We start from the raw sequence: 18,677 nt of genomic DNA on the forward strand, positions 1-18,677 counted from the left end.
GTGTTATATATATATATATATATATATATATATATATATATATATATATATATATATATATATATACATATATTCAGGTTTCTACCCTCAGTTCCTGACACAGAGCTCCTGAAACCCTTGTAATTTCCTGGGTGGTAGAAGTGTTTTTTTTCTAATGAGGTGGCTCTGAGTGGACTCCTGGATGGCTCCTGGAGGGGGGTTAGTATGGGAAAGTCCAAGCAGTGATTAGAAGCTTGGAATTTTCAGCCCTAACCCCTATTCTCTAGAGAAGGGTGAAGGGCTAAAAATGGAGTTAATGATCAATCATGCCTATGTGAGGAAACCTCAATAAAACCCTGATGTTAGGGGTTTCCAGGAGCTTCCAGGCTGGCAAACAGGTCCACATAGGAAGGGTGACACACCCAAGCTCCATAGGTACAGACTTACCTGTACTGGGGACTCCCAGACCTTGCCCTATACATCTCTTTATCTGGCTGTTCATCTGTATCCTTTATCATATTCTTTAAAATAAGTGTTTCCCTGAGTCCTATGAGCTGCTCTAGCAAATTAATCAAACCTGAGGGGGGGGTTGTGAGAATCTCCAATTTGTAACCAAATCAGACAGAAATTGTGTGTAACCTGGGAATCTACCACTTGGGATTGGCATCTGAAATAGAGAGGAAGCAGGCTTATGGGACTGAGCTCTTAGTCTGTGGGATCTGACACTACCTCTGGGTAGATATTCTCAGAATTGAATGAAATTGAATTCAATTGTAGGATATCCAAATAGTGTTGAAGGGCTGCTTGGTGGGGGAAAATCCGCACACGTTTGATGACCAGAAGTGTCTGAAATGAAGTGTGACAGTAGAGGAGACACACAGGAAAGAAAGGCCCAGGAGGAAAAGTGGGTTTTCCCAATGCTGCTTTGCAAGGAGGATTCAGATTCACTAATATTACCTAAGTAAATAACTTCATATATCTGAGATGCAAATTCCTCATTGTAAGCTGGGAATAGAAATAACATCTACTTTAAGGATTGTTGTAATCTTTAAGTGAGATAAAATTAACAACTACTCAGCACAATACTTGGTATGTGATATACACTCAATAGATAATAAAAGCAATTCTACTTTGTCTTTCCTCAGTTTCTGGGCAGACAGTGACTTTGATTAACTTTAAATTCTAGAAGAAGTGTGTGCTTCCTGGATTCTGGAGAGTTAGAAGTTAAAGAAACTATTACAGATGGAATTGGGGTCAGGATATCCTTTCCTCTAAAGGAACAAGTTGGCTTAGTCTACTCCTTATGATAATAATTATTAGGCAACTTTCATGATAATTTCTAATTCATGAAATAATCCTGCATAGTTGGCATTAATAGGCTCATTTTAGAGATACGGAGGGAATTCCCTGGCGGTCCAGTGGTTAGGACTCTGTGCTTTCACTGCCGAGGGCCCTGGTTGGGGAACAGAGATCCCACAAGCTGCACAGTGTGGCTGGGGAAAAAAAAAAAAAGGTAATTTTCCTTAAAAGCAAGGTATATAATAAATAAATAAATAAATAAATTTAAAATAGAGATACGGAAACTGATGTTCAGTGAGTTTCAGTGTCTTGCCCATGATGATAAAACTAGGAAGGGGAAGATGTGTGATTTAGACCCAACCCAGCTCAATCTGGCTACCACATTTGTACACATGGTAGGACCAATTTTCTTTCTTGGTGTATTTATTTCTGGGTCATTAGTTAATATTTATTTCTTCCTTCTGACCCATAAGATCCATAAAAGAAGAGACCAATCATTTGTTTTTGCCTTTGAAAACCTCATCTGTTTTTGTATCTTTGGTGCCAAGCTCGGTGCTGAATTCATAGCAGAAACTACGAATATTTGATGAATATTAATTGAATGAGTACAAGGATGAATAAATGATAAAAGTAACAAGAACTACATCAGTGTGGGTAGAATAGGAGACTTCACTAACACTACAGAGGATGGTCGGAAGAATATATCAACCTAGTGATTCCTAAATTTCCCCTTTTTAAAAAATTTTTATTTATGTATTTATTATTTTTGGCTGTGTTGGGTCTTCGTTTCTGTGCGAGGGCTCTCTCTAGTTGCGGCGAGCGGGGGCCACTCTTCATCGAGGTGCGCAGGCCTCTCACTGTCGCAGCCTCTCGTTGCAGAGCACAGGCTCCAGACGCGCAGGCTCAGTAGTTGTGGCTCACGGGTCTAGTTGCTCCGCGGCATGTGGGATCTTCCCAGACCAGGGCTCGAACCCGTGTCCCCTGCATTGGCAGGCAGATTCTCAACCACTGCGCCACCAGGGAAGCCCTCCCCTCTTTTAAACCATCTAAGTACTCCTAATGAAGAGGGGATCCTGTACCTAAGGGGACAAAGTTCTAGGATATTCACTTATAGCTAAGCATTCTAACTGCTTTCACACAGCATAACGTATCAGAGAGAATCTCTATTTCCACCATCACCACCATCTCCTAGCCCCAGAAATGTAACTTATTAATACAAAATTGAACCCATGGTTCATTTTATTAAGAGATATGTTTCTGGATTTTTTATTCCATTCTTGTTATACTAAACCTAATTTTATGTTAATAACAGTGAAAAGGATAACTCATTTTTCTTAAATGAAAAGTTTTTGAAGTCTGCCTGCTTTCAAGAATCATTCTCTCCATCTTTTTCTCCCTATAATACTGGAAAGGATCAGGTTCATTAAGCTTCAAGAATATAGAGGAATTAACATGAATTCACAGTCCTTCTTGGTGACTAAATTTTTGATTTAAGACAAATCAAAGAAAGAAATGAGCACTTTTCATAATATAGATAGATGGGTCGTAAAACTATATCAATAAATCATTGCAAAGAGATGACTGCCTATTTGGGAAAAATTGTCAACATCAAAGGGCAGTTTCCCATTTTCCCCTCACACAGTAAAACCAAGATCCTTCTTCACAGTCCGTGTTGCTGATTTGGGGTCGAGTATAATTTCTCTTTCAATTTTCAATTGCTACTGAGTTGCCCTTGGCATTTTACAGTGCAACAAAGTTGTGTACGACCTTTTTGAGAGCTACTCAGCTACTGGGACCCCAAAATGTCAAGTACAACTCAGTCGCTCTCAGAAATTTTCCACTTGCAATTCACTTGTACTTGAAATTGATCACATACAATGCCATGGAAATGCAAAGAGAAAAAGAAACCTTGTAGAATCTCTTAGGAGAATTAATCCATATCATCATAACTGTGGCAGAATGGATTGGCCTCTATCCTCATTAGTGAAGAAATATTGTCAAATGGATTAAAGTAAGCCTTAGATCAAGTGCCCTAGGTTCTACTCTCTGGCCTGGTGACCTTGTCCAAACCATGAGCTTTAGGACTTTGTATATATATCACAGGTGGTCTCAGGATAGAGGACATATTTATCATCTATTTGTAAGCCCAGTGTCCCTGCTTTCCCCATGATCCTCTGCCTCCCTCCTTTTCCTGATAGAGTACTGGCACAGCTCTGACAAGGAGCAGTTGTTCAGACATGTGCTCACATTGGGAATTCTGGTCTTTTTCCCCTTAACATACGATGCTCCTAGAGTCTCCGTTAAAATTTGTCTTTTAGTAGAAGCCCAATTGGCCTAGAGTAGCAGGTCTTAACGGGTGGTGATTTGCCTCCCAGGAGACATTTGGAGACATTTGGCAATGTCAAGAGACATTTTGATTGTCGTGGCTAAGACAGTACTACTGGCCTCTATGCTAGGCCACAAAACATGTCTCAACAAATTTAAGAGGACAGAAATTATATCAAGCATTTTTTCCAACCACAACGGTATGAAACTAGAAATCAGTTACAGGGGAGAAATGGGAAAAACACAAACATGAGGAGACTAAGCAACATGCTACTAAAAAGAAAAATGGGTCAGTGAAGAAATCAAAGAGGAAGTCAGAAAATAAAACGAAATGAAAATAAAAACACAGCTTTCCAAAATCTATGGGACACAGCAAAAGCAATTCTGAGAGGGAAGTTTATAGCAAAACAGGTCCACCTCAAGAAAATCTCCAATAAGCAGCCGTGTCCTTTTGAAATTTTCAATCTGCATTTTTGTAGTTTGAGTCTTATTGGCAGAACTAGTATTTAATATTGGTTCAAAGTGAACGTGACCAGATCCTACTGGTTACTTCTTAGGACAGTAATATTTCCTGATACAAGAGGAAAGAAAGAGGCCAGAGAAATTACTCTTGGTAATCACTAAGCATGAACCAAAAGGTGAACTCATCGCGGCTTCTAGAGTATTGCAGTGACTTCCTAACAACCCAAACCACTTCTCTTTGAAACAAAAGGAAAATTACCAGGGATGTTACTGGAGGAATGTCTACGCTAATATCATTTTTTATTGAATACAAGTATTCAAGAAGTAAAATCAAGCAGTGAGCACACATGAAATCATATGGGAGGAAACGAGCCCCTAGTCCAGTGCTCTGCAAGCAGTAGGTGTTCAATACATGTTGCCTGCCTGGTAGCAAAATGAAGAAAGACCTGCCTACCCAGTGGTGGAGTAGAGACTTTGCTAATAAACTCATTACAATGCCCTCAAGCTCTAATTACACAGAATTCCATAAATCAATTGCTCTCTTACTCTCAGTGTCCCAACTTCCTGGGTAAGAAACATTTCAAGAATAGAAATATTCTTATTTGCATCAAAAAGGATAAATATGCAAATAAAAAGTTTGTATTCTACTCTAATGAAAATTCAGTTCCTTAGAAGTAGAAAAAGTAATTTATAGTGAGATTTCCTGTTTGGGGAGAGGATTTTTATGGGAACACATCTATCAGACTTAAAGTTTCCATTACAAACTGGAAAGAAAATTAATGTTTTCTCCTTAGGAAACCAAAGCATTCATTGATATTTCCACTGAATTAGAATCTCTATGCTATTTTCCTTCATGCAGATACGTACTTTCCAACTTCCCATCGCCACCAATCTCCCGAGTACACTGTAACCACATCCATGACCTCATGTGTGCTGGCTGATCATTTGTAGATTCTCCCCTCCCTCCCACTCCCCAAAAAGAAGCCACAACTCCTGACTATATGTCTGCAGTCAGTTAAACTACTTTCAGGTGAAAGACCTTCATGTTATGTGTCTGATGTGACTATTTCTGTTTGTGGCCATGACACCCCTAGTGTGCCTATTCAAATGTGGTGACCTGAGTTTGATAAATTTGTTGAAATTGGCAACATGTAACTATTGCTAACAGAATGAGATGGTGCTTTTAAGCTGACTGGAGTGCTCAGTCTATCTTGATCCATTTGCAAAGAGGCTACATCTCTTCTCTGAGCTTGGATTTGATTAGTCAGTGTGACTACTCATCGGGTTAGAACATTCTGTTCCCTGCCTTCACTGGCTAGACAAAGGGGTTGTTTGCACTGCTTTCCTTTACCTCACTCTGCCTTTTTGTAATTACCATTCACAGGGTGCAAATTGGGGGAACAAGGTAGGAAGAGTAAGGCTACAGAGGTTGCATTATGACCCTTGCCCTTCTGATTGTTTCTTATCTCTGTCCTCTCTCATGAGTAGGCCCTAATGACACATTTGACATTTGCTTAAAATAATATACCAAAATGGAGGACAGTATGGAAACTGACCACATTTCATTTACCTTTGCATCCTTAGGACCTAGCACAGCACTTAGCTACATAGTTAGCAATCTAGTGAAAGTTTGCTGAGTGTTTAATAAACATACTGCTGCTACCTATACTGAGGACCTGAAGCATAATACAGATTTGTATATTTCATTTTATGTCAAATCCCTAGTTTCAAGAATTATCATCAGTGATAGGTATGCAGCTCTAAACAGCATTTCACTTCACACTTCTAATGGGCATGGAACATCAAGGGGTTTGTGGTTTATAATTCATATCTTTATGAACGCATTTGGCTACGCATTACACAGACTTTCCATTAGCTTAGCCACTTACAGAATAATTCCAAATAAGCTTTATCAGATTTTCAAAGAAGGGCAGCCCTGGAAGAATCTGTTTGCCTGAAATTGGCCACTCATGAGGTTGACGTGAAGACCGTTCTTGCAGGAACAACCTGGAAAGACAAATAGTGCAAGTGAATTCGTTATGTTTCACCTTCGCCTCCTCTGCTCTTCTGATAGTTCTGCTTTGCTTAACATTTTGAATATTTAATACTATGCTAGTTTTTTCCATTCAGTTTCATTTCTATTCTAGAGAAAATTTTATAGAAGTCATTCCACCAAATATTTAAAATAAATGGGGGTGATATTTGGGGCATTTGCATTGTTTGAGATTATTTTGAACCTCAAAAATTGTTTTTCTTTCTTTATGGACTTTTTTAATGTTTAAAGGTAGTGACAGCTACTAATAATGCATTCATTAGTCTTTCTCATCAAATTCCCATTTTAGGTAGGAAGAGAAAAATAAGGTTTCACTGGGGCAGAGTCATCAAAATTGACGTTATTTCATAATTGCCTTCATAGCATCATTTGAACGTTGACGCAATAAAATGCGGTCAAAAATAATATTCTCCAGGAATTCAAACACATAGGGACAGGACTGTCTCCATATATTATGAAAAACTAACATTGGTCTGTGATTTAACTTGCTAGTGTTCCTGTTAGTCTAAGCCCCCAGTAAAAAGAAGCTCCCCCTCAAAGCATAGCATTCTATTTAAATTCATGTTCGTTTGAGAATTTATCCAGGAACCATTTGGCCTGGAATGGCTTGGGGAAAAAGAATTGGTAGCGTTTTGGAATATCAGAACTGAGTAAGACACTAGAGATCATCTCATCTAAGCCTTAACTTTATTGGCAAAGGAAATAAAGGCCCGGAAGGAGAAAGCCATTTTCCATGTCATGCATGTTGATAATATTAAGACAAAACTATACCCCTTCCACTGTGCCAAGCAGATTAGCATTTTAGTATATAGATTGTTTTTCAGTTGCTATATGTTTAGAACAGAATCTCATCTTACCAAAAATCCTGTTGTATAAAAATACATACCTTCCATATATAAATCTGAATGATCCATCCCCAGTGCTTGGTTCTCCCTGTATCATGGATTTTATAGTTACCTCTCATAAACGTTGTGTGGGTGAGATGGTAAGCATAAAATATATAAAGCTTTCTAGAGCAAAGATTTCGCTGGTAGAAGCAATTTAAATGTTTCAGCTAATATTCACTGTAAAAAGAAAGATGAACAAAGTCTGGAATTTTATATCTATGTATTCTTTTCCTAAGGCTAATAGAGCATGTGTCCTTGGTATGCATGTTTGCATCGGTGATCATTTGGATGGGCTAGCTCTTTCTTCAAGAAACAAGTTAATATAGGTGTCTTCCCAAGATTAATTTATATGCAAAAACACCTCCCAACTTTCATAACAATGAGAAACAGTGTGTTTGGCAATATGCTAATTGATAATTGAGTTCTTGTAAGGAAATGAGGCTTGTCTATAGGTGAAAGGAGGAAAACAGTTGTAGTGGGTGGAGCTGGAGGTGAGTTGGGAGGGAATTTCAAGGGAGGTTATTGTGGTAGAGAGGATTTTTGTAATATGGGGCATGACCTAGTGCCCATCCTGCTCTTAATGAGTTCTGTTATCAGCACTTTCATCATCATTCTACTCAGAGCACCCCTACTCTCCCACCGCAATTCTCCACCCCGTCCCAGGCTGTTCTAGCTACAAACGCTGCTGAAATGTCAACAACAAATAAATATGCTGCTGTCACTTCTTAATCTAGAAACTGAGCATGTTTACCTGTTTAACATTTACTGTATTTCACAAAGTCTGGACATTTGTTGTCAACAAATGTATTTCAATAAAATATAAGGTGTAAAATGATTTTTAACAAATGAATGCCAAAAAGCTGGAAAAAAATTCTAGTATTCCATAGCTTCAAAATTTATCAGAGTTCTTAAAACTTATCAATTAATACACTTTTTATTGGAAGAATTTATTTTCTGAATTTATCTTTGGATTCAGATTATTTCCCATATTAATGATGCCAGATTACAGCTTTTTTGTCTGAGACAGTCTCAGTTACTATCTTAACAATACTGGCGAAAAAGCACAGAGTGTCTGCATGTTATTAAAATTTCAAAAGTGTTTTATTCTTTCAAGACTTTCCGAACCGGCCAATGAAAAAAGTCAAGCACCACTTATAAAAATGCTTTTATTATCCTAAAATACATTCACATACCATATATCCATCAGTATATTTTATTTGAGAAAAAATGTAAGCCACAAACCCAGAACTTGCCAGTAAGTTATATTTAGCATGTTTTCCAAATACTAACTTGAAGCAGAAAATTGATTTTCAACCAAAAATATTATTTCATGTGTATAATTTCTCTTAAACACATCATACTTTGAAAGTATATTCGCTTCTCCTGTTTGAAGGACAGAGCAGAGTACCCTTTTTCTTGACGACAGCTGGCAAAGTATATGTGTTTAATAAATAATTATTAATTTGATATGGCTTAGGGAACTTTCTTAAATTTGAAAAAAATGCTATCTGGATTCATCACAGATATGACCTTGATATTAGATTGGTTTAAAGAATACTAAGACCAAAGGCAAAGATCCAAAATGATAGCTCCACTATCACTGCAAAATTACGTAGCCCTTTTATATGTTAGTTATTTTATATGTTAGTTATTTCCACCTCTCTCATCTATAAACACGTGACATCGGACTAAATCTCCAAGGCCTCTTTCAGTTCCCAAACCCTATAGTTTAGACTACCCATAAAAAATATAAATGGAAGTCTGGGATGTTCAGTTTCTAAAGCAAGCTCTAAAGGCTATAGACTTCCTCGTTAACAAATACCAGAAGGTATACGGAACTTTGTGGGTGCTCAATAAATATTAAACAATCAATCAGTTTTATCTTTCATCTGCTGAATGGGGTAATGCTGACTTGTCTCACAGAATTCCATGTAAGAAATAATAAATGAGAACAAAGTACTTTTCAGATAATGAAGTAATTCGAATAAGCTGCTTTAATAGCTAGATGATGCAAGAATAAAGTATCTTTTTTATTATTACATCTGGGAATCCAGCAGTCTTTTCATCTGTTTAAGAAGCAACAGTCTTTATCCTTGCTTATCACCAAAAAGTCAGCATGAGTAATTTCTGTACAAATGGAATTTTTCATGGGATTTTAGCATTTATCACTTTTAACAAAATGCAGCTTTTATCTTTACCTTATATCAAAATGAAATCATATCTTGATTTAAACAGTTTAATGAGGCATTCCATCAGCATTATACTACTCTGTGCAAAGAAAATGCTTTTTGAAATGACTGATAAGCTGCACAAATGAGAAAACTGTAAATTTAATAATCCTCCTACTCAAAAAATAATACAATTCAGGAATTGTTACTAAGGAAAATGATGTATTGCATTCTAATTGCCTACAGTCTCCCACAGTGTGTTCTTTTTTATGTTTATGTTCAATAAATAATCTGTGTTCTATTTTTTACAGTGTTTCAACAAAAGACTGCCAGAAGACAATCAAATGATGACAAGTTCCATGGCCCTAAGAAACAAGGTACTAACATGAACTTCAGTTTATTTAATAATCTCTAAGTAAGAGTTAAAGAAATCTTATGAATACTGAATAAAGTCTCCTGCTATAGAAGTAAATAATTGTGTACTTGGCTAATTTTACTGTTAAGTCAGTCAGTGTCTTACCCAAATATTATTTTTCCATAGTAAGATTAATGCAAGAAAATTATTTTAATTAACAAAGCCAAATTATTTTAATTAACAAAGGCAAGAATTTAACAAAGGCCTTACTAGGATATTTGTGGTGATGTTGATAATGTTGTTATCAGAGCTCCAGGAGGGTCAAGTAAGACAAATTCTCTAACATGCCTCAGAGACCTTTAGAGAGAAGCCTCTGGAACCTAACTTGGTAGGAGAGGCAGATTATTGATGCCCCTGTGAAGGGAACCAGCATGGGTTTTCTGTGCTCTGCATTGAACTCCAGTCAAAGATTGTCTCACTATTCTCTTGCCTTAGGTAATGGACCCATCATTTATTGGAACAATTATTTGTCATGCAGAAAAGAGCTGAACACTGTAGCTCAGAGGCATCTCACACAGGAGTAATATTTTTCTCTTGCTCCATAAGGAGGCAGCTGCCTCCAGTCTTTCTTGACACACTTGGTTCCTATTGAAAAGAGGTACTCTGGCAGGTTATTTATTATGATGTTTTTCTGATAATAAATCTTTGGTTAAAGTTCAAAAATGAAAACCATAAAAGGTGGCAGAGGTGGAGGTAACACTGGATGACTCTGATAATCAATGAGGACATACAGATGCTTTTAACCTCAACCCACTTTTGAAATAACATCACTCCAAAATAATATTACCTTGAAATTGTTACTCATAAATCATTGAGAGAGACATTAAAATAAAACTGGGAAGTTATTTCACCAGCAGCCACTTCCATAGCCTCTTTGTGTGCCATTGTGAAATTAGCAAAGTGCTAATTGCACCAACTTCTGACACCCACTGACCTATTAAATACAGAACCTCATGGACTTGATCCTGGGATGCTATGGATCATCCTCCAAACAAAGGTGTGTCCTCAAATGAATGATCATCATCACCCATCACTTCAAGTGGCATTTCTCACGGCAGTGAGGTTGTACTTAGATCATTCTTCCAACTAAGTATGTGGTGTCTGAATACAGCACATGATGGACCTGAACTTCCAGTCTCCTACAAATCACTTGGATAGACTACTTATAAATTTGTATGCAAAAAACTCTCCTTATTGGACAGTTTTTCATTTCTAGTGATTTCTTAGTTTGAAGGGAAAGATATATCTTTTTAAGGCTACTATTAGCCTCCCACTGTGCCTTTAGCTCTCTCAAGAAATAAATGCAGAACTCCGTGTGAGATTATTATACAATTAGGATCAAACAGTTATTGAAGAATTAAAGTAGAGAAGATTATTCCTATCTGGACTCTTCCACATACCTCACAGAGCTTGGAAAAGAATAAAAGAGAGGGGACGCTTTGAGCTCTTTGGGAGAAAGTTTCCCTAAAGCATTTTTAACAAATTATTCAATTATTATATTTTAATTAAATTACGTTAGAATTAGGAGGATGACGTGAAGAAGGCCACAGGAGATGAAACAAGGGGACAAGCAGCAAGTGTAATGAAGGGATCCTCAGAATGCCTGATCTGTCATCCTGTGGTTGTCCCACAGAGAGCAATATAAGAAAAGGTTGCTAATGTTTTTGAAGCCTAGAAGAAACCTATTAATATTCTACCATATGTATAGAAAATATAGTCCCTTCTGAACTCAGAATAAAAGGGGAGGAGAGAATGGTGAAAGGAAACAAGAACCTAAATTATAAAATATTTTACTGGATTAACATCTGTCCTTATCTTGTTACTTAATTTGCTTCTTCAAGATCAATGATGACCAGATATTTTTAATTCTTGGGGGTTAGGATACTGAAAATTTTAATCAAATTTTTGTGTGAATTTTTCACTCTCTAGATATTTCAATCCAATTACTGATGATATTTTTGATTAGTCACCTTAGAGCAGCTCCCCTAGATTCCTTTAACTGTGGACATTAGTAATTCAGCAGAATGGAAAAGATTATTGTTCTGTTTTCAAGGAGTAGAGGAACATTAAATCCTATGAAATGTTAGGGGAAAAAAAAAACCTTCCCGATAACTGCAGTCTGCAGGGAAATCAGAACCTAGCATGAGAAGAACATAATTAAGAATAATGGGGGGGCTTCCCTGGTGGCGCAGTGGTTGAGAGTCTGCCTGCCGATGCAGGGGACACGAGTTCATGCCCCGGTCCAGGAAGATCCCACATGCCGTGGAGTGGCTCGCCCCGTGAGCCATGGCCGCTGAGCCTGCGCGTCTGGAGCCTGTGCTGTGCTCCGCAACGGGAGAGGCCACAACAGTGAGAGGCCTGCGTACCGCAAAAAAAAAAAAAAGAAAGAATAATGGGGAAGGTTTTGAAATTAAAGAATTAAGTACCTAATGGACTTCCTCTGTCCAGCCATTTTTCTCTAAATCTTTTCAGATATTTATGACCATCCAGACCATGGGACATACTAGACAATCAAAACTACTTATTCCTAAATTAATGAATACTCTTCAAATACCCTGGGATTTCATGGTGTAATAGGAAAAACAGTGCATGCTTCACCAATGATAATCTCTTTATTTGATAGAAAACAAAAAGATCCTTTTGTGAAGTGTTTGTCAGAGTCAAGATTTTTTAAAGGGACTGGACAGGTTCTCTAAAGGTTAAAGAAATTATTCAATTATTTCACTATATGCTGGAAGGGAAAGGGATTATGAGAGTCAACTATTTTCCCACTGAAAGTATAGGCATTTCAGATGCCCTATGTTGAAGACTGCCAAGGGATTGCTAGGAAGCTACGTTATTGCTAAGTCAAGGAATTTTCCTGAGGAACAGAAAAAAATTAATTGGCGCCATTTCCATGGAAACTCAACAGATTTCTTCAACTCAATTTTCACATCCTGGAAAAAATATAAGAAAAATGCTGAGGACTTTGGATCACAGATAAAAGTTTCCATCAAAATAAATTTTTAAAATCAGTTTTTCCAAGTTGGTTTTAAAATTAGAAAAATTTTAAATCAGTGCCAGAGTGTTGTCCCCAGAATGTGCTGCTACCACACCTCCACCCACTTCCCAAAATTGAGCCTCACAGAGCAGTCAAGGGTTTGTTCTTCAACGTGGCAAACCAGAGAACTGAATTTGTCAGTGGGTTTGGAATCAATTAGAGTTTTGATGCCTGAGTCCTCTTAACTAAGCTCATGGAGGACTGATTTATAACCCCCAATCCCAATGGATTAAATCTGTTTTATGGGAAGATTTCTTCCCAGTGACGAGAATGCTTGTATTCATTAGACCCTTGCCAAATATTAATAATAAAGTTTTTATAAAATATAATTAGTAATTAGAAGACTACTAGGTGAACATGGTCAAGTCAAAGGGTGCTGGAGGAATGTAAGGGCTTTGAGGACATGGAAATATCTGGTTAATTTTCCGTGCCTCACAAAATCATATAATAGTCTAGGGTCAAGATTGCTCATGTCTCCCAGACCTGTTTTTCTCTGTTATATCTTTTTCTTAGGCTATGCCATGGGGCCTTTTCTATCTTCACCGGAATCATCCCCATTTTATCAACATAGTGGTACCTCAGAGGTTAAGAATGGCAATTGATGATATTTAGCGTTCTTAGCATTCTTAACTGCCTCCGTGTGATCATGATTCATGGCCACAGATATTCCCAGCCATACAGTGAAATAATAATCATCTCATCAAGCATGTGTTGTTGCTGTCATGCTTGGAAGGCAAACCATTTTTTTGAGGGGTGGGGTTAGGTGGGAGGTAGGAGGAGCACGTCCACCCTAACCAGCTGCCTATACCAGTGACTCTCAACCCCAGATGAGCATAAGAGTTATTTGTGGAGCTTCTAGAATTTAGTTGCCTAAGTCTACCTTAGACATGGACTACAAGTAGAACACAAGAGAACAGTAATATGCTATAATAATAATAATAATAATCTCAAACCAACACACAAAAAACAAAATCTAACCAAAAGAAACTGTTTGAAAGGCCATATTGTGGTCAGATTTGGCCTCTAAATATGTTACATTTCAAAAATAATGTGCACAATATAATTTCAGTTTTTTGCCATGTTTAAACCATGCTAAATCCATGTCTCATGTAACAGTTCAAATCTCCAACCACTCCCTACTGTATTATTGTATCATTTGCTACAAATTACTTTTGATATTTTCATTTGTTATCATGCTTTCCATATCGTCGTCTTATATTTGAGACACATTTCTTTAAACTCATAATTCTATCAGAACTGAGAAAATAAAAGACGTATCAAGAGAATCATGCTATGAATAAAAACACAAAAGAGAAAATAATTATTTTTGATAATGAAGACTATTCAGATGTGTTTAATAAGCAGGCACTGAATCTTATCTGCTCAGTAATTCCGTCTTTCTGGCCCCTGTAGGCTTACAAGTTTGTAATCTCTGATATAGTCTCTGGCCACTAATTCCTCGATGCAGACTGCAAAATCGTTATTGGCTGGTCTTTTCAGGGGGTGTGCATGCTCTTGGGAAAGAAAGATATAGTCAGGGAACATATCTTGTATGAGCTCTGTAAGTTCCCAGTGCTGCAGCAGTGTGATGAATGTTAAATAACAGAATTTTCTATAAGTAGGAGACCTGGAGAAATGCAGATGGTATTACCCTTATGTGGGCAAAAGAGAATGCTGGTCCCTGAGGTATTTTCATCTGGCTACTTTTGCCAGTAATTGATATATTAAAAAGAAAAGAGGGGAAATTATCAAAATGTAGTTATTTGTATTCCATAAAAGAATAATGGCTTCAATTCTCCTTTTCAGTATAACTGACATTTCCATTTGTCATGTTCATAGGAGTTTTTTGTTTGTTTGGTTTCTGTTTTTGTTAAGGTCATACCTGGAAAAACTTGTGTAATAGCTGAGCTCTTGTCTAAAATGGTGATGTGTCAACAGCCAGCAGTGGCCTCTCAGAAATGCTTGTGAAGGAAAGGCATCAAAAAGATGGAATTCTTAGTAATAGTGGAAACAAAGACTGGAATAAAGCTAATGCTGGAATATGGGACTAATTCCAATTAATTCTAAGGCTGAAAAAAGGGATTGAAGCAAATAAAATCAGTAGTCCACCTGCTGACCCCTAGCTATCACTCTACTACACAAATGCTAATTTTTTAAAGTTCTCTCCACTCCAGCTCTGGTCTTTCTATACACATGCAGAAAAAGTAGTTCTCCCAGTAGAAAGCAACCTGAGACCCTGCAGTAAAGCTCTGTGAAGGAAAGATGGGATGGGCAAGAAAAATTACTGTTTATTCAGGGAGTTAGTTGCTTGCAGACCTATCAGTACATAGTGCCAAAGAATCATGTTCCACCTATTTGTGACAAAGCTGCACTAGACAAAGCTGCTAAGTCCTCGGATCTTGAGTTATGAGTTGCACCAAAGTCCTCTGTAGTCCTAGAGCAGAGAACAAAATTTGATCTGAACACAAGGAATAGACGCAAAGGATAAACAATCACCAAATCTCTTGTCAAACAAACATGATTCTATAGATGCGTTCTCTTTTAAGAAGATTGAAGGAAAGAACAAATAAATGATATGAGAACTTCAAAAACCATGTCAAAGGAAAGGAAGTACTTCTGTAAATGACTTCCTTAATGAGTAAGGTTGTCATATATCTTCCCAAGAAGCACCAAGCTATCAGTATGGAGATAGTGGGAAATATGCAAGTGTGCCCCCCACAACACACACACACACACACACACACACACACACACACAAAATAAGAACATCCCAACTAATGATGTGTAATTGTTTTTAGAAAATAACTGTAAAGAAGTATGAGTTATCTTTAATTTTCATTTATTAAATTAAGCTAAACCATTCAGCTTTCAGGATCAGTGCTAGATACCCAATGACAATATACAAAAGCCAAAAAAGAAAATTTCAGAAAACTGCAAACTCATAAACAAATTGAAAACATAGAGAAGAAACATCAACAGAAAGTCAGGGGTCGAGGTCAGGCTGAGATGAAAGCAAAACAGATAAAAGACATTTTAGCTGAGATGGCAGGATGAGGTGAAACATGTGACATGAAGAAAATAGATCAAGTGACTAGAGGACATTTGGCAAAAATAAAAAAGTTGGAACTTAAAATTTCAATAGCAAACTAAAATCCACGTTGGTTATAACAAAAAGGAGTGACAGTGGGTAAAATCAATTATTGAAGTTGAGAACATAATTGGAAAAGTGTTTGTTCCCAATACATGGAAATACTAAAAACAGTCAAAAGACATGGAGAACAGAAATCCAACTCATGTATAATAGGTGTTTTTTTTAAAAAATAGGCTAGAAAATACAATCAATGACATAGTTTAACAAAGCTTCAGAGTACAGAAGAGTGGGGGAGTGAATATGCAGAGTGTATGGACTCGCTGTGATCTAGCAAAAAATAAGGAAATATACCCACATTTAAAAGCATCTTAGCAAACCGTTTTAGTTATAAAGATGAAGAAACAACCCTAAAGTACTGAGGAAATATGTTAACTTAGATTTTCTTTTAAAAAATCAAAATCAGTTTTACAATTTAGAAAATGATGTAACAAAAATTTGAGATAATGGACTACATGATTTATTGGGAAAAACGCTGCAACTTATATTTAGTCAGCTAATGTGTTTGTGTAAGAAGAAAACAAATATATTTTTTGGATGTCCAGGATTTTAGAAAAGATAGCATTTCTATGTCATCATGAAAATACTCCCCCAAATATCTTCGAAATAAGTGAGAGATACTTAGCAACAGAAAGAGACTTGCAGACACAGAAAACAAACTTACGGTTACCACAGGGGAAAAGGGGGTGGGGGGAGGGATAAATTAGGAGACTGGGATTAACATATACACACTACTAGGTATAAAATAGATAACCAACAAGGACCTACTGTATAGCACAGGGAACCATACTCAATATTATGTAATAACCTATAAGAGAAAAGAATCTCAAAAAGAATGTATATATATCATATATAACTAAATCACTGTGCTGTACACCTGAAACTTACATGATATGATAAATCAACTATACTTCAAAAATTAAAAAAAAAAGAAGTTATGGCATTAAAGAATTTGTGCTGAATAATGAATTCAATAAAACATGGAACTAAATTTAAATAATTATTATAAATTTATTTATAAAACATCTGAATGTAAAATATTGGTGATAAAAATATGCAATGCAAGAGATCATAATTCTATTGCAATAATCTAGGTCCAGTGCTCAAATAATATGAAAATGTCTAGGAACTAGAAAATAATTTTAAAATAAAATAATGCCCTATCAAGTCTTTACTAATCAAAAAATATAAGGTAAAAAAATCTCTGAAATTTATAAAAGTAATCATTATTTTAAAACAAACACAATATATACCTTTGAAATCACTTAATATTATATAATTATATAATATATATACACTATATCTATCTACCTAATCTTTCTAGCAAAAGACAAAAACTACAAAAAAAGGCAAAAAAAGGATACAAAATAAGGTTATAATTAGAACAGCAGTTATGAAAATACATGTGTCAGTTAAACAGCCTCAAAGAGCAGTCACAATCACTGAAGGCAAATGGCACTCTGTGAAGTGTTTATATAGCATAGATCAAGTCCTCACAGCTATCTTATGAGGTAGATATTATTTTCCTTTTTAAGATGGATTGGTTATCTGTAATCAAGGTCACAGAACTAATAAGTGGTAGAGGTGGAATTTCAGTTTAATTCTTTTTGACTCTGAAGCCTATGTTTAGAATCTCCTACTATCCTGTTCTTCCAGGTTATCATAGTAACAACAACTATCTCTACAATTTCCTGGACTTTTGCACAAGTCTGGAACATTACAGAGCATGTTACACATATTAATTCCTTTAAACCTTGCAACAACCCTGTAACTAATGGTATTATTTACCTTCATTTTATAGACAAACTGAAGCTTGCAAAGGTGGGATGAGACAGATCTGAGATTTGTACCCATGACTGCCTGGTTCCAAATACCACATTATATATTCTTTTATAAAAGATGCAGATTCAAATTTGGATAAAAGACAAAATCAAACTATATCCTGCTTTTTGAAGATACACTGTAAGAAAAATACTAAAGAAAAGTTGAAAATTTATGGTCATTAACGGTTGCTTAAAGAAAAAGAAATAAACGAGTTGTTTTCAATCTTAATTTTAGAAAAAATAGAATTCAAGGCAAAAGTATTAGAAAAGGGCTTCCCTGGTGGCACAGTGGTTGGGAGTCCGCCTGCTGATGCAGGGGACACAGGTTCGTGCCCCGGTCCGGGAGGATCCCATGTGCCGCGGAGCGGCTGGGCCTGTGAGCCATGGCCACTGGGCCTGCGTGTCCGGAGCCTGTGCTCTGCAGGGGAAGAGGCCACAACAGTGAGAGGTCCGTGTACCGCAAAAAAAAAAAAAAAAAAAAAAAAAAAAAAAGAATAAAAGTATTAGAAAAAGAAATCATTTATTTAAATTCTAAATTCCAAATAAAAGCATGTCATCCATGTTCTTTTATGTGGCAAATATTAAAAATATTTAAGTAAAATGTGGTAGAATAAAAGAATTTGACAAAAACCACAGTAGTAGTCAGAGGTTATAAATACTTTGAATCTTTGATACAACAGTAAAAATGCAAAAACAATAAAATAGGGTATATAAAAAATTAAGATAATGTTAAGTTTGTACTTAATAGACTGTACACTTTTCAAAACCCTTAACTGATAATATACTCTCTGATTTTTAAAAAACTCAATAAAAATATGACCTATTCAACCCACTTTTTGATCTCAGTATACTTTTTAAAGAATTAATAACAGAAATGAAAAAACCCTGAAGAAATTCTAAAAAACCTGTGAAGGCAAACAAAATTAAAACACAGCTGAATGCTTAGCAAGCAAACTATAAGCAGAGGCAACATCATAGCTGTACATCTTTAGTTATTAAACAAGAAAAGGAAAACAAAGTAACTAGATACTAGTAAAAAAATATTTATGGAATAAAACCAATGTAATAAATCTAGTAA

The 18,677-nt window shown here is 36.3% G+C and overlaps 1 protein-coding gene across 1 annotated transcript in view; it reads left to right on the forward strand.

The window, feature by feature from the left end:
* The window catches only part of BANK1 (B cell scaffold protein with ankyrin repeats 1), a 270,656-nt gene that overhangs the window by 230,876 nt on the left and 21,103 nt on the right, over positions 1-18,677 (forward strand). Inside the window, exon 10 of the mRNA XM_007463810.1 lies at positions 9,485-9,550. Coding sequence (XP_007463872.1) covers positions 9,485-9,550 — 66 coding nt within the window. The remainder of the gene's footprint in view (positions 1-9,484; positions 9,551-18,677) is intronic.

The sequence above is a fragment of the Lipotes vexillifer genome, unplaced genomic scaffold (assembly GCF_000442215.2).
Source record: "Lipotes vexillifer unplaced genomic scaffold, Lipotes_vexillifer_v1.1 scaffold49, whole genome shotgun sequence".
Classification (NCBI taxonomy): domain Eukaryota; kingdom Metazoa; phylum Chordata; class Mammalia; order Artiodactyla; family Lipotidae; genus Lipotes; species Lipotes vexillifer.